We start from the raw sequence: 12,302 nt of genomic DNA on the forward strand, positions 1-12,302 counted from the left end.
AAAATAGGCCTTGATTGACGAACTCTGGCCTAGTGTATTTTTCTAAAGCAAAATCTATGTCTTACTCAACAGTCAAAGACAGATACGACAAAAACTCAAGATTTATTTTCTCGTTCTCTTCCCGTAACTGATAAACAATTCAGAATTCAGTTTGTGGCCTCAGATTTCCTCAGATTCACTATCTTCTCATCCATGGCAATAAAATTGAATTCTGCAGAGAACATCAATCTATCGTTACTGTGATACTTCTTGTTATGAGTACCTATATCAACCTAGAGCACCAATAACTATAACATAACAAAAACAAAATATTTATATAATGTGCGACTGTCTTATATCTCGTTGGAATTTAAATTTGCATTTTTAGACCCGTACGAAGTACTGAGGCAATATGCGTTTACGCATACGTCCGTAACACGTCGAATTGGACTCCCTGAGTAAGAGAAAACCTATTGTGGTTGTCTAGAGATGCCAAATCAGTGAAAAAAAATGTCCGTCTGTCCGTCGCGTCCGTCCGTCCGTCCGTCCGTCTGTCCGTCTGCACGATAACTTGAGTAAAACGCATCCGATTTTGAAAATTCTTTTTTTTCCCGTTTGGTAATGTCAAAAGACAGGCTAAGTTCGAAGATGAGTGATTTTGGATCGACCCTTCCCGAGCTGTGGCCCAATAAGTGCTTTACGGTTTTTCGAAGATATCTCCGGACATTCAAACGTTACACTTGTAACTGATACGTCAACTAAAAGGTATTTACAATACCGATCAACAAAAAAAAAGTTTTTGGAAATCGGATGACCGACTCGTGAGTTAGACCCCTTGGTGTGAAACAGGTACAGGGCGGCAAGCAGTTTTTGCTTGTAGGTCGGCCACATTTCAACATATTTCGTCTGTTTTAGCTTTATTACATAGGTATTGACCGTACCAATCAGGGAAAAAAAGTTTTTGAAATTATGTTCTCCGGAGCGTGAGCTAGGTCTCTTGGAGTGAGCTCTTATCTGGCTACTCGGCCGTACAGTGAACGTGGAGTATTTTGTCAATATCTCGAGTAAATTTTGACCGAATTTCATGATTTTTTGTTTGTTTGAAAGGTATTAACGAATGTAAAGCGTCGGTAAAATTTCCGGTCTCCTAACAAAATGGCTGCCGGTGGCCATATTGGATTTTAATAAAAGTGATATATATTGGGAAAAACGGTACTTAGAGTGTTTCTGTTAACATGGAAATAATTTGTTATGTGTGTTGGGTGTTTCAGGCATTCCATATATGGACATCTATATTCACCTATATTGAGCTATATACAGGCATATAGAGCTATATAATAGCATATTCATCTGTGAAATGTTTATTTATAGGAAAATATAGGTAAATATAGCGGTATATAGCTGTTTAAATAGGAATTTATGAAAGTTGACTTCGTACGGGGCTGTCTATATTGCCTCCGGCAATTTATTTGTATATGCTAACAAGGCAAAGGCAACGAATAGGTGTTTCGTACGGGTCGGCGTTAGCTATGTTTTTGTCTCAGTTAAAGTCCGGTAATAAGATTATTATTATCTGATGTCTCTCTGCGGTGCAGTAATGTTGTATCATTGATTCTAAAACATTTTAAATTTCTATGTCCTGGTAGATGGTAATAAATTTAAAATTAATTTTTCTCTTTGAAATAAAATTCTGATTGGTGACTAAATTACGGATTAGGAAAGCTTAACGATTTAAAGCATTTCTCTGAGACTGTGACAAATGTATTTTCGTTTCTGTCTCCACTGACTGACGGAAACTACGATACCCCTGCTAACCGTTCAGTGAACACAATCACAGCAGATTATAATGACCTTTTTCTAATAATTTTTAAACCCAAAACATTTAAATTTTCATTTTTTTTCTTTTTTATTATTTATTTATTTAAGAGGAAGTACCCCTCACCATAAAATTCGAATACAAATCCATTTGATAAGGAAATACTTAGCATTGCTCTGAAATGGTTCTTCATATATTTTTAGTATTTTATATACCATGGTCTTGTCATGGTAAATGTTTCAAGTTTGGAGAGATTACAATTATTGCTCTTTAATATTTGAATCAGTTAGCGCGACATATTGCCACTGTTTAAAGTTTTGTTCAATTAGAGTTAGCTGGTATGGCATATAATCATAACATTTTTAAAGAGTCATTAATGATAATGTAACCATAACACATGCGAGTTTAGACTTGCTTTGCATCACCATCCATCAAGATAAGTCCTTTCATATAAACGAAAATAAATAAAACAAAATTAACGGAACAAGAGAACGAAGAAAAATATTTTATTTTGGGTAAATAACCTTTCGTCTATTTTCGATGGTAAAAATTCTTTCTTTTATATGGTTTCGGATTAAGGTTAAGGATTAGCTGAGGTAATATTATTTATGATGTTTATTATTGCCTCATTCAGACTTTATTTTGTTATGAACGAGACAATCAAGACTTGAACCAATTTCGTTTTTTTAGGTAATTTTCGAGACTAGCCCCATATGACCCATAACCTAGCTCTCCCATAACCCTAGTAAATCCTTCATCTAGTAGTACCCGAAGTACCCAGCCTATCTCGGCAACGACTGGATCGATATTGCTCAAATTCATTTGAATACCTTTCAAATAAAACAAAAATCAGCAAAATCGGCCACAATTTACTCGACATCGACATATAGAGAAAGACTAGAGGTGAGTGGGCTGCCCATAAAAGTGGGCTGCCCACGCCCATGGGCATGCCCACGGGACATGGGCATGGGCACTTTACAATTTCGTGGGCATAGGGCGCATGTGTGATCCCACAAACTTAAGTCTTAAGTGCAGTCTAGACTTTCCGTACGATGTAATATTCATTCAAGGAATTTTAAAACAGCTATCGCACATAAAATCGTGTTTCCAACTGTGCTGTCAACATCGGTTTCGCCTCAGATTGACAATTTTTACATTTTTAGCGAAAATTTCCTATGTGGGCCTTGGGCATGGCCTGGGCATGCTTTTTAAGATTCTTGGGCATGGGCTGCGCCGTGGGCATGCTTTTTTTAAATTATTGGGCTTTGGGCAGGGCGGGCATAAAAATTAGGTATGCCCACTCACCTCTAAGAGAGACCAAGGACCCAAATTCCAAATGTATTTAAATATAATCTATGGCTCAATACCTCTCGAATAAACCCAATATCATAACCCGCAATACAAACAAGGCATCAGAGCAGTCGGAGCGTGTGCTGCCGTACGACCAGTAAACCTATTTTGCCCGAAGCCATTATACGTCCGTAGCCCTAATAAACCCGTAACCCTTATTCGTCCGTTATCAAAATGCTTCCGTAATCTTATTGCGTACTTGACATTATTGCCTATTTTTGCAAATTAATTGTAGGTGTTCATCTTTAAAATTGCGCTTAGCGCAATTACAAAAGCCCGTACGAAGTAACTTCTCAAGTATAAAACAAGAGTTTACGATGTAATTTTAGGAATCCGAATTTACAACTTTTTTTTACCAATTTTCTTTCGGTATTGAATTATCTGTCAAACGAAACAAAAAGTACAGTGAACGAAATCTCAAATGTCTCACTGTCAAATTTTTCTGAGAATTTTATTGTGTCATTGCAAATTCACAATGACATTCTCTGAAAAAAATGACAGTGAGACATTTGAGATGTCGTTCACTGTATCAAAGTTTGATGAAATATTCTCGATTTATGAGCAAAAACCACATAGGGCTACAAAGCGGCCTTAGTCGAAGGGCCCAAATTTGAAACTTTTTTCACCACGTTCTCTTTGTATTCAATTATCTCTCAAATCAAACAGAAACTAGCAAAATCGGATGAGATTTATTCGATTTATGTGCAAAAAACACTTAGGGCCGACTACCTGCCTTATTCCAAGGGCCCAATGTGAAATAATCCACTTCGGCCTGCTATTTGTTAGCCCCGTACGAAGTACGAAGGGGCTAATAGGATTACGATGCCGTGTGTAATTGATGGAATTCGAAGCAGACGGTAAGGGCAAAGTGTTTGCCTATGTTCATAGATAACGAATCCGCAATAAAAATTTTGTCTGTCCGTCCGTCTGTCCGTCCGTCTGTCACGTCGATATCTTGAGTAAATCAAATCCTTTTTCAAAATTTTTTTTTCCCTGAAAGATAGTCGAAATAGTGAGGCTAAGTTCGAAGATGGGCAATTTTGGGTCGACCCCTCCCGAGCTGGGGCCCCATAACTGATTTAACGTTTTCCGAAGATATCTGCGGCCATTCAAAGGCTAAACATGTAAGTGATACGTCAAATAAAAGGTATTTACAATACCGATCGACAAAAAAAAAGTTTATGGAAATTGGATGATCGACTCGTTAGTTAGACCCCTTGAACTAGGAGTGAACTAGGTACAGGGTGGCAAGCCGTTTTTGCTTGTAGGTTGGCCAAATTTGAACGGATTTCGATGGATTTTGCTTTATTAGATAGGTATTGACCGTACCAATCAGGGAATTCGGTTTACAGAAGCGTGAGCTAGGTCTCTTGGAGTGAGCTTATATGTGGCTACTCGGCCGTACAGTGAACGTGGTGTTTTTTGTTAATATATCGAGTAAACTTTGACCGAATTTCATGAATTTTTTTTTTGTTTGAAAGGTATTATTGAATGTAAAGCAGCTGTACTAATTTCCACCTCCTAACAAAATGGCCGTCGGCCGCCATTTTGGATTTTTGTAAAAAACAATAGAAATCGGTGAAAATGATACTTACAAAGTTACTGATCAGTGGGAAGTGATTGGTTATGTGTGTGGGGTGTTTCAAGCATCCCAAATATGGATATCTATTTATAAATATATACAGCTATATTGAGCTATATAACGGTGTAGATAGTTCTTTTGAGCTATATACTAGCATATTTATTAGTAAAATGTTTATTTATAGGTAAATATAGGTTAATCTAAATTGTTGCAAAAAATTTTAAGTTTGGGTTACAGTTGAGAGGAACGTCGTACGGGGCTTCGTAATTGCGCTATGCGCAATTTTTAAGACGTCCACATTTCATAAGAATTTTAGGTTAGTAGGTTTAGGGTAAGAGTAGGGCGACCGACGAACTAGGGTCGCGTACGCAATAGATGTACGGGTTCGTACGGGGCTCAGTCGCAGCGAACGCTCCGACTGTTCTGACGGCTCGTTTTACGTCGTCGTGGTGGAGTACTTTATAAAATCCACTCGAATTGAAATGACCTTATCAATTTACAAACTCTTCGACATAAGAATATAACCATTATGCGCACAACTTAAATAGTGAATTTATGAATATGATGGACTTTAATTCTATAATTTCCCTTGTTATATCAGAGACCCATCGCAGTTTACCTTGTCTTTTCGTACGTACTGACTGTTAGTGATTTCAGTTGAGCTCCACTATCCGAGACAGGCGTTACAATCATGACGAATTTGTTTTATTTCTGCGTATTGGCAGCGTTCGTTCCATTTGCGTGTAAGACTTTCACCGAATTGACTTCGTGAGTCCCTATTTTTAGGATGCTTCTGATTTTTAGATGGAAATAACGAATATTCAGGAATGGTCAGGGGTAGTGCCAAAATGAGAAGTGAAATTCGTAAGTCCTTATTTGGTGACTACGACAAACTCAACATACCCGACAATCCAAATGTAAAATTTGGATTGACTCTGAACAACATCGATGTGGTAGGTTAATTAACCATCTATAGTTGGTATACACCGGCACTAAAAGAAAAATTCTGTCTTCCGTTTAAGGATGAAGAGAAGCAAACCCTCGAAGCGGATATTTGGTTGAAAATGGTTTGATGAACTTCGAATTATCAAATTGGTTTTTTTCTCGTTAAATAAAATTTTCTTAGACCTGGACAGACGACCGTCTAAAATGGGACAATGAATCGACCGGTGTCAGTGTTCTTCGCATCGGACCTGATGAAATTTGGAAACCAGACATCACTCTTTACAACAGGTTCATTTTGTCAGTTTTTCCTGCTTTCCATTCTATTAAATTCATTTAACTATAACTCAACAGTGCCAATCCCGGTGAAATGATGACATGTACGAACGCAATGCCATTAATATTTTACAGTGGAACGGCATTGTGGGTACCACCGTGTCACATCAGCGCCTATTGTAACATGACGCTAGAAGAATATCCATTGGGCGAACAAAGTTGCAAATTGAAGTTCGGCTCGTGGGTCTATGACGGCTTCACTATGAATATTGAATTGGATGGGGTAGGTTCCGAAGAAGGCGGTTTAACTATTTCCATAGAATTCTAAATATTTTTTTCATGAAGAAAGCAAAGGCTGACACCAGTAACTTCATGGGCAACAGGTGGGATATTACGAAGAATGTGGCTACTCGTAAGGACAGCTACTACCCATGCTGCAAAGAACCATACCCCAGTATTAATTACAATTTGTCATTCAAACGGAAGACTAACAGAAATGTATGCCTTTAAGCCAAAGGAGTGTTTTATCAAAATCAGTTAAGTCCACTTCTAATATGTAACGTGAGGGAGAAAGGGACAACTATAAGTCAACTGACAACGTTAAAAGAGTGAAGACAATAATGAACTTAACTGGATTTTGATAAAACTAAACGTATAATATTGTTCCCATTTTAAATGACCTTCATGAAATTGAAATATAGTTGAGTATAGTACACTTGAAAGCAAATTAGCGTTTGAATATCTCTGTTCTGCATTGTCATCCATTTTAGGATACTTAGCATAGAATCCTTAATCCCTTACATTTTAACAGTATCAGCACTTTAATTATACAATTCAGCAAAGTGATCTCTGATCTTGCCACTTCTTTTTGAAATTGAACTTTTGCTCGCCATAAAAGGCGGATGAATGTGGGTTGATGTCATTGAAATTCAGATATTTTTCACTTGACTATTGTTAATTTATTCAAAAAGGGTTAAAAGTTCGATTAAGAAAAACTGCCCTTCGGCGTTAATAATAATTTGCAAAAATTGGAGTGAGTAGTAGTGCTAATATTGAAGTCTCAAATTTTCCGAATCGTAAAAGTTGTTCATTGTTTCTAATACATGAAAATTCTGATATCCAGGTTGGGGTCGACGAACAAAACAAAATAATGGTCGGTTGGATCACTGACGAATCGGAAGGATTTACAATTAATGGAGATGTTGTGACCCATGCAGATGCTGAAGGAGTGGACAATGTTTTCAACGCTTTGTGGCAGGATGATGGAGTGTCATCGGGAGAACATTACTGGAAAATCTATTTTCCGACATTGGAAGATGGGGCTGGCGTTGGTTCTTTAAGAAGGATCATTTTAAGAAAGGATACGCTTGGGAAATTTAAGTACAGGTGGATGGTAACTGGAAAACATCTGGTGTATGTACGACACTGATGGGCGGTGACCCTGAATCCATGAAATTCGAAAGAACTGTATGCAGTCTCATTGAAAACGTTAAATCTGATACATTGTCATCGAACTGGATCCGTTACGACTCAACGATAGGACCATTCGTTGGTAAAGTATTCGCTTGAAATGCAGTAAAAATTTAGCCGGAAATGTCTTATGTCAAAAAGTGATTAAATTTATTGTTCGCTTATAGAATCTAAATATTTGCATTGTAATTTATATCATTTAGGTTAGTCTACTAGATATGTGTCCTTAGCGCGAACATGACTCTAACACATCCATAACCCTTACCGTTGCTGTGGATAAAATTTGACAATTCATACGGCCTTGAAGCAAAGCATAGCGCAATTACAAATCCCCTTAAGAAAGTACTGTCGAAAGAAAAGAAAATTTATGGCCCCGCAATTACGCACTCAGTCTAAGGACCCACAAAAATTATTCGGTGGCGGTCAATTTCGTCAGGACCGATAATATCGTTCAAAAAACAATAATTTCGTCCTGTGGGGCTTTTATCTGGTTTTTTTATGGTACAATAATTTGAATCAATCGCCGAGGAATAAAATTCCTGATGTCAAGTTCGTAGAGTCTCTTGAAGTAATTGTAAAAAGTAGTTGTAAAAAAAACGGAGTCTGGCAACACTGCAGGCAAGGCTAGATTGAAGGCTAGATACGTTTTTTTTGCAACTGCTGTTGCCACTATTTCAGCTTTTTAGCAAAAATCCTGAAGTAGTTGTAAAAGAAGTTGAAAAAGGGTGGCTTTGTGACTACTTTTCCAACTATAGCTGGTTTCGCCACTACTTTTCCAACTACTTTTTATGGCTAAAGCTGGTCTCAATATTAGCCGATATTTTTGCCGCTATTTTTCCAACTACTTTTACAACTACTTTTGCATCTACTTTTCCAACTACTTTTGCAACTACTTTTCCAACTACTTTTTATGGCAAAAGCTGGTCTCAATATTTGCCGATTTTTTGCCGCTATTTTTCCAACTACTTTTGCAACTACTTTTCCAACTACTTTTGCTAAAGTGGTTGCAGAAGTAGTTGCAAAAATTTAAGAACAGATTTTGTAACAGTAGTTGTAAAGTAGTTGTTCTCAAAATTTGTTTTCAGTTTTTGCTATGCGCCGCAGGCCGTGAAAATAAAAGCCCACAAAAAAGCGGGGTCGAGGGGCGGCAGCCCCCGCAGTGGGGGGTCAAGGGGGGTATAACCCCCATTGCGGGGTCTAAGGGGCAGAGCCCCTAGCGGGGTTTGGGGCAGAGCCTGCAGGGCGATTAAAAACTCACCGTAGGTGAATAAAAAAAGCGGGGGTCCAGGGGGCGGCAGCCCCTTGGTATATAAAAATAATTTGTTGTTGTCACATAAACACACTTCAGCCAAAGTAGTCGCAAAACTTTGAAAACTACTTTTGCCTCTACTTCGGCCAAAGTGGTTGCAAAAGTTTGAGAACTGCTTTTACCTCTACATCAGCCAAAGTAGTTGCAAAACAATTTTTTTGCCACTACTTTGGCAACTACATCAGCTTTTTAGCCCATATCTTGAAGTAGTGGCAAAATGATTGGCAAAACGTATCTAGCCTACAATCTAGCATTGACTGCAGTGTTGCCAGACTAAGTTTTTTTTTGCAACTACTTTTACAACTACTTCAGCGGGGTAGTTCGTAGATGGTACCAATGATCTGGAAGTAATTCCCCTAAACAATTTGTGTCTAGTTGTTTGATGGCACGATTTGGATAGTGCCGAAGCAATTTTCAAAATTTTTGTTTCCTTTATTGAATGGATCAAATTCATGAGGTCCGGTCGAGTTGAGGCGTAGGGTCTGATTTACAGATGAACAAAATGAATCTAATGTTCTAGGAGTTTATTTCCGGAAGGGTTTTTCCATGAATGGTCGAAAACTATAGCAATTTATGTAGTCATTCAACTAGGGAATGCGTCGTACCTAATGTTTATCGCTATATCCATTGTGTCCTGTTTCTTTTTTGTGTTTCTGTGTATCGTCGTTAATCTATTGTCGCCCATGTCAAGTTTAAACTATTGTTAACCTTATCGTATTGACATTTGTGTAAGGATTTAATTCCTTTGTGTTCCGAGAATAATAAATTGAATTGAACCCATAAGGCGGGATCAAGTTCGCATGGCCTAATTACCAAACATACCAAACATATTCCACCAATTGACTTAATAATTACTCACCACGCTATTTTAGTGTGAAACATTTATAGACGTTGAGTAATTATTATACTACTGTGCTACGATTACATTCTTTCGAACATTTTTTAGCTGTGATAATAAACGGCAAGTTAAACGGTTAATATATTTCCGCATTTAAAAAAAGACAAAAATCCGCGAATATCTCGAACATCAATTTTGTACAACTTTTAACTAAAACCTTTTATTAGACAACAAAATGGATGATAACAAAGCAAAACATTTTTTTTTTGTTTCTCTTATCATATAATACTATAAACAGACATAAAAATTAGGTAACATTTCATAAAAATCGAAAATCCACCAAATTCTAACCATATTTTCGGTGACTCACAACAGCACTTTCATTTAACTATTCGTAAAAAAAAAACGGAACCATTAAAACTACAATAACATTTTCCGGATCATTCAAGTTTCATTGTTCATATTAACTTGATTCAATAGACTGATTATTCCTGTATCATCCATCATTTGAATGTGTGTAGCCAGTATTCGATGCACCAATGGGTTGTTGAGTACTGATAGGTGCTGGTTGCGAACTTCCAGTACTGGGTGCTGGTACGTCCGTGGTTATGTCTTGTGAGTCAGATGCTGTCAAATGGCAAAAAAATAATTGAGAATACGTGGTACATTTTCCGCCGAATATTCAAACAAAATTAAAAATAAAAACCACCTACCGCTACAACAGCACCCCATAATTCCGATTTATGTTTTGTATTACTTTACTTCACTGGAAACACAAAAAATAAACGTTAAATTTCGCCGCTCTGAATTGATGAACTGATCGACTGTGTTACAATCTTTTTATGAAAACATATTCTTTATTAATCACAAACTTAAATAATCCCGTCAAATATAACATACAATCACATCGGCAGAAATAGAAATTAGTGTGTTTTTATCTGATTATTGCATGTGATGTAATTTGCTTCGGTATAAAGTAATATAAACAGTGCAGATAAGATCGTTGCAAATTATTTTCGATAAATAGACACAGGGTGACTGTTATAGTAAAAGTTGTATTGATTGCACCGGTTGGAAGAAAAGTTTTGACTTTGGTGTATTAATTTCTCCATTGGCTGCTGAATGACGGATTACTAAAATATTCTTACGTTTCCTCTTTCCCGCAACTCTTCAAAATTCACCATCTGCCGATCGACTTAATGAAGTCAACGAACTTAAATAGTAAATTATGTCACCAGGACCAAAAGGGTATCGTTTTTACACAAATAACGTTCGAAATGAGTTAAAATTGACAGAACTTGGACGAAAAATTTGGAAAGAAAAGTGAGAGAGAAAGTTCTTGTTTTGGTTCTCTATCTCGTGGAAGAATTTGACGTTTTCCAAAAAAAAAATTAAAAATCGTAGGAAAAGAAATAGAAACAGAAGATAATGTTGGCAAAATTTCGGCTTACCTTCTTCATTTCTGTAACCGAGTCTATTCATTAACACCTAGTGTTTGCACAGTAACTCAAAATCATCTCAACCGGGCACATTCAATTTATTCAAAAGTTCATCTTTTATCATAATTCTCAGTGTTTAGCAATTTATTGTGGCATATGAATCGATGACAATAATCCATTCCAGTCGTCGGGCCGTAGTAATCAGCGGAACTATCATTAGTTCGCAAAAAATTGGGTCTCATTTCTCGGCCTTTGAGCTGTTTAATGACGTAAATGTCATAGCATTTCTACACCTCGCTACACTTTTCTCTTTTGTTGGATATTGTAATTAGACCGACAAATCTTGAATTGCAATAGGCACTGTTGTTGTCGATCTCACTACACGAACAGGCATCTGACCAGCTGATGTCAGCAACAAAGATACAGCACTAGCTTGATCATATTTTTAACAAACGTTATTGGGAATTGATAAGAATGAGAGAGAAGCAAATTGTTGAAGTTACTTTTATAGCGGTTCCACTGTGTTTGATCAGTTGGTTCGTCAATTTCCCTTTTGTATTTTTAATTTAATCCGCTTGAATGAAAAAAAAAATGAATTAATATTCCGATTGAGATATAAAAAGAAACTACGGAACGTTTGGAACCATTTAAGATTTTCTAGGAAATACAAAAAACAGAAAACCACGAACACATCTTATATGCGACTATTTCATCTGTCGACATTAACGACTACTAAAATATGCGTTGAGTTCTGGCTAAAACACTGTGAGATCTAGCAACCTATTTGTTTTAACTAAAGAAGTAAAGGATTTAGCATAATTCTGTTCCAAATGCTTGTAAGAAGAAGTAGTTTTCTGACAATAATGAAGATAGATCATTTTACTTTTCATGTTTTGTTTTGCGAATTTATCTGCGTTTCCTTTATCGGGACAACTGGGATATAAGTCGGATTACACGTCCGATGTTCCCTTTACATTCAGGTCAACAAACAAGCACAATATGAGTTTCTCAAAGCATCACCTTCAAACAATCTTTTGAAAATTGTTTGCGTTCCAACAATTACAGAAAAATCAAATTAAAACGATCGGTTTTGAGGATTTTGAGTGCATCGAGCATTTGAATTATCATTACATCATAAAGTTTATTCAGTGTAATAAAGCTTGTGCGTACATGTGATGATCACTATTATCCTTGCATCGCATTCTTTTAAGTCTACTTTAAACGCTTTAATAGGAGCAAATAAGCTTCATGTCATATGTCTCACTTTATGTAAAAGGTAGCATATGTTGCAATGATGGAAA

The 12,302-nt window shown here is 36.8% G+C and overlaps 1 protein-coding gene and 1 long non-coding RNA gene across 2 annotated transcripts; one reads left to right on the top strand and one right to left on the bottom strand.

Annotated features, from left to right (window-relative positions):
- The first annotated feature begins 5,341 nt into the window (after positions 1-5,341).
- LOC119070140 (neuronal acetylcholine receptor subunit alpha-7-like) lies at positions 5,342-6,667 on the top strand. Its single transcript, XM_037174466.1, has 6 exons — positions 5,342-5,470; positions 5,532-5,680; positions 5,750-5,794; positions 5,854-5,960; positions 6,024-6,228; positions 6,291-6,667. The coding sequence occupies exons 1-6, from the start codon at positions 5,419-5,421 to the stop codon at positions 6,453-6,455; spliced, it is 723 nt and encodes a 240-aa protein (XP_037030361.1). The 5' UTR covers positions 5,342-5,418; the 3' UTR covers positions 6,456-6,667.
- A 3,088-nt stretch (positions 6,668-9,755) lies between these two features.
- LOC119070146 lies at positions 9,756-10,476 on the bottom strand. The gene is made up of 2 exons (XR_005086466.1): positions 10,276-10,476; positions 9,756-10,189 (listed from the first exon to the last, which is right to left on the bottom strand). It is a non-coding gene; the product is annotated as an uncharacterized LOC119070146 (long non-coding RNA).
- Between the last annotated feature and the right edge of the window lie 1,826 nt (positions 10,477-12,302).

Source organism: Bradysia coprophila (genome assembly GCF_014529535.1).
Source record: "Bradysia coprophila strain Holo2 chromosome X unlocalized genomic scaffold, BU_Bcop_v1 contig_473, whole genome shotgun sequence".
Lineage (NCBI taxonomy): Eukaryota > Metazoa > Arthropoda > Insecta > Diptera > Sciaridae > Bradysia > Bradysia coprophila.

Bases quoted from the DNA above. Each gene is read 5' to 3' on its own strand.
- LOC119070140 (XM_037174466.1), top strand. From the start codon at position 5,419: ATGACGAATTTGTTTTATTTCTGCGTATTGGCAGCGTTCGTTCCATTT. The intron at 5,795-5,853 runs GTTTGATGAACT...AAATTTTCTTAG, and splicing joins CGGATATTTGGTTGAAAATG to ACCTGGACAGACGACCGTCT. The intron at 6,229-6,290 runs GTAGGTTCCGAA...TTTTTCATGAAG, and splicing joins TGAATATTGAATTGGATGGG to AAAGCAAAGGCTGACACCAG.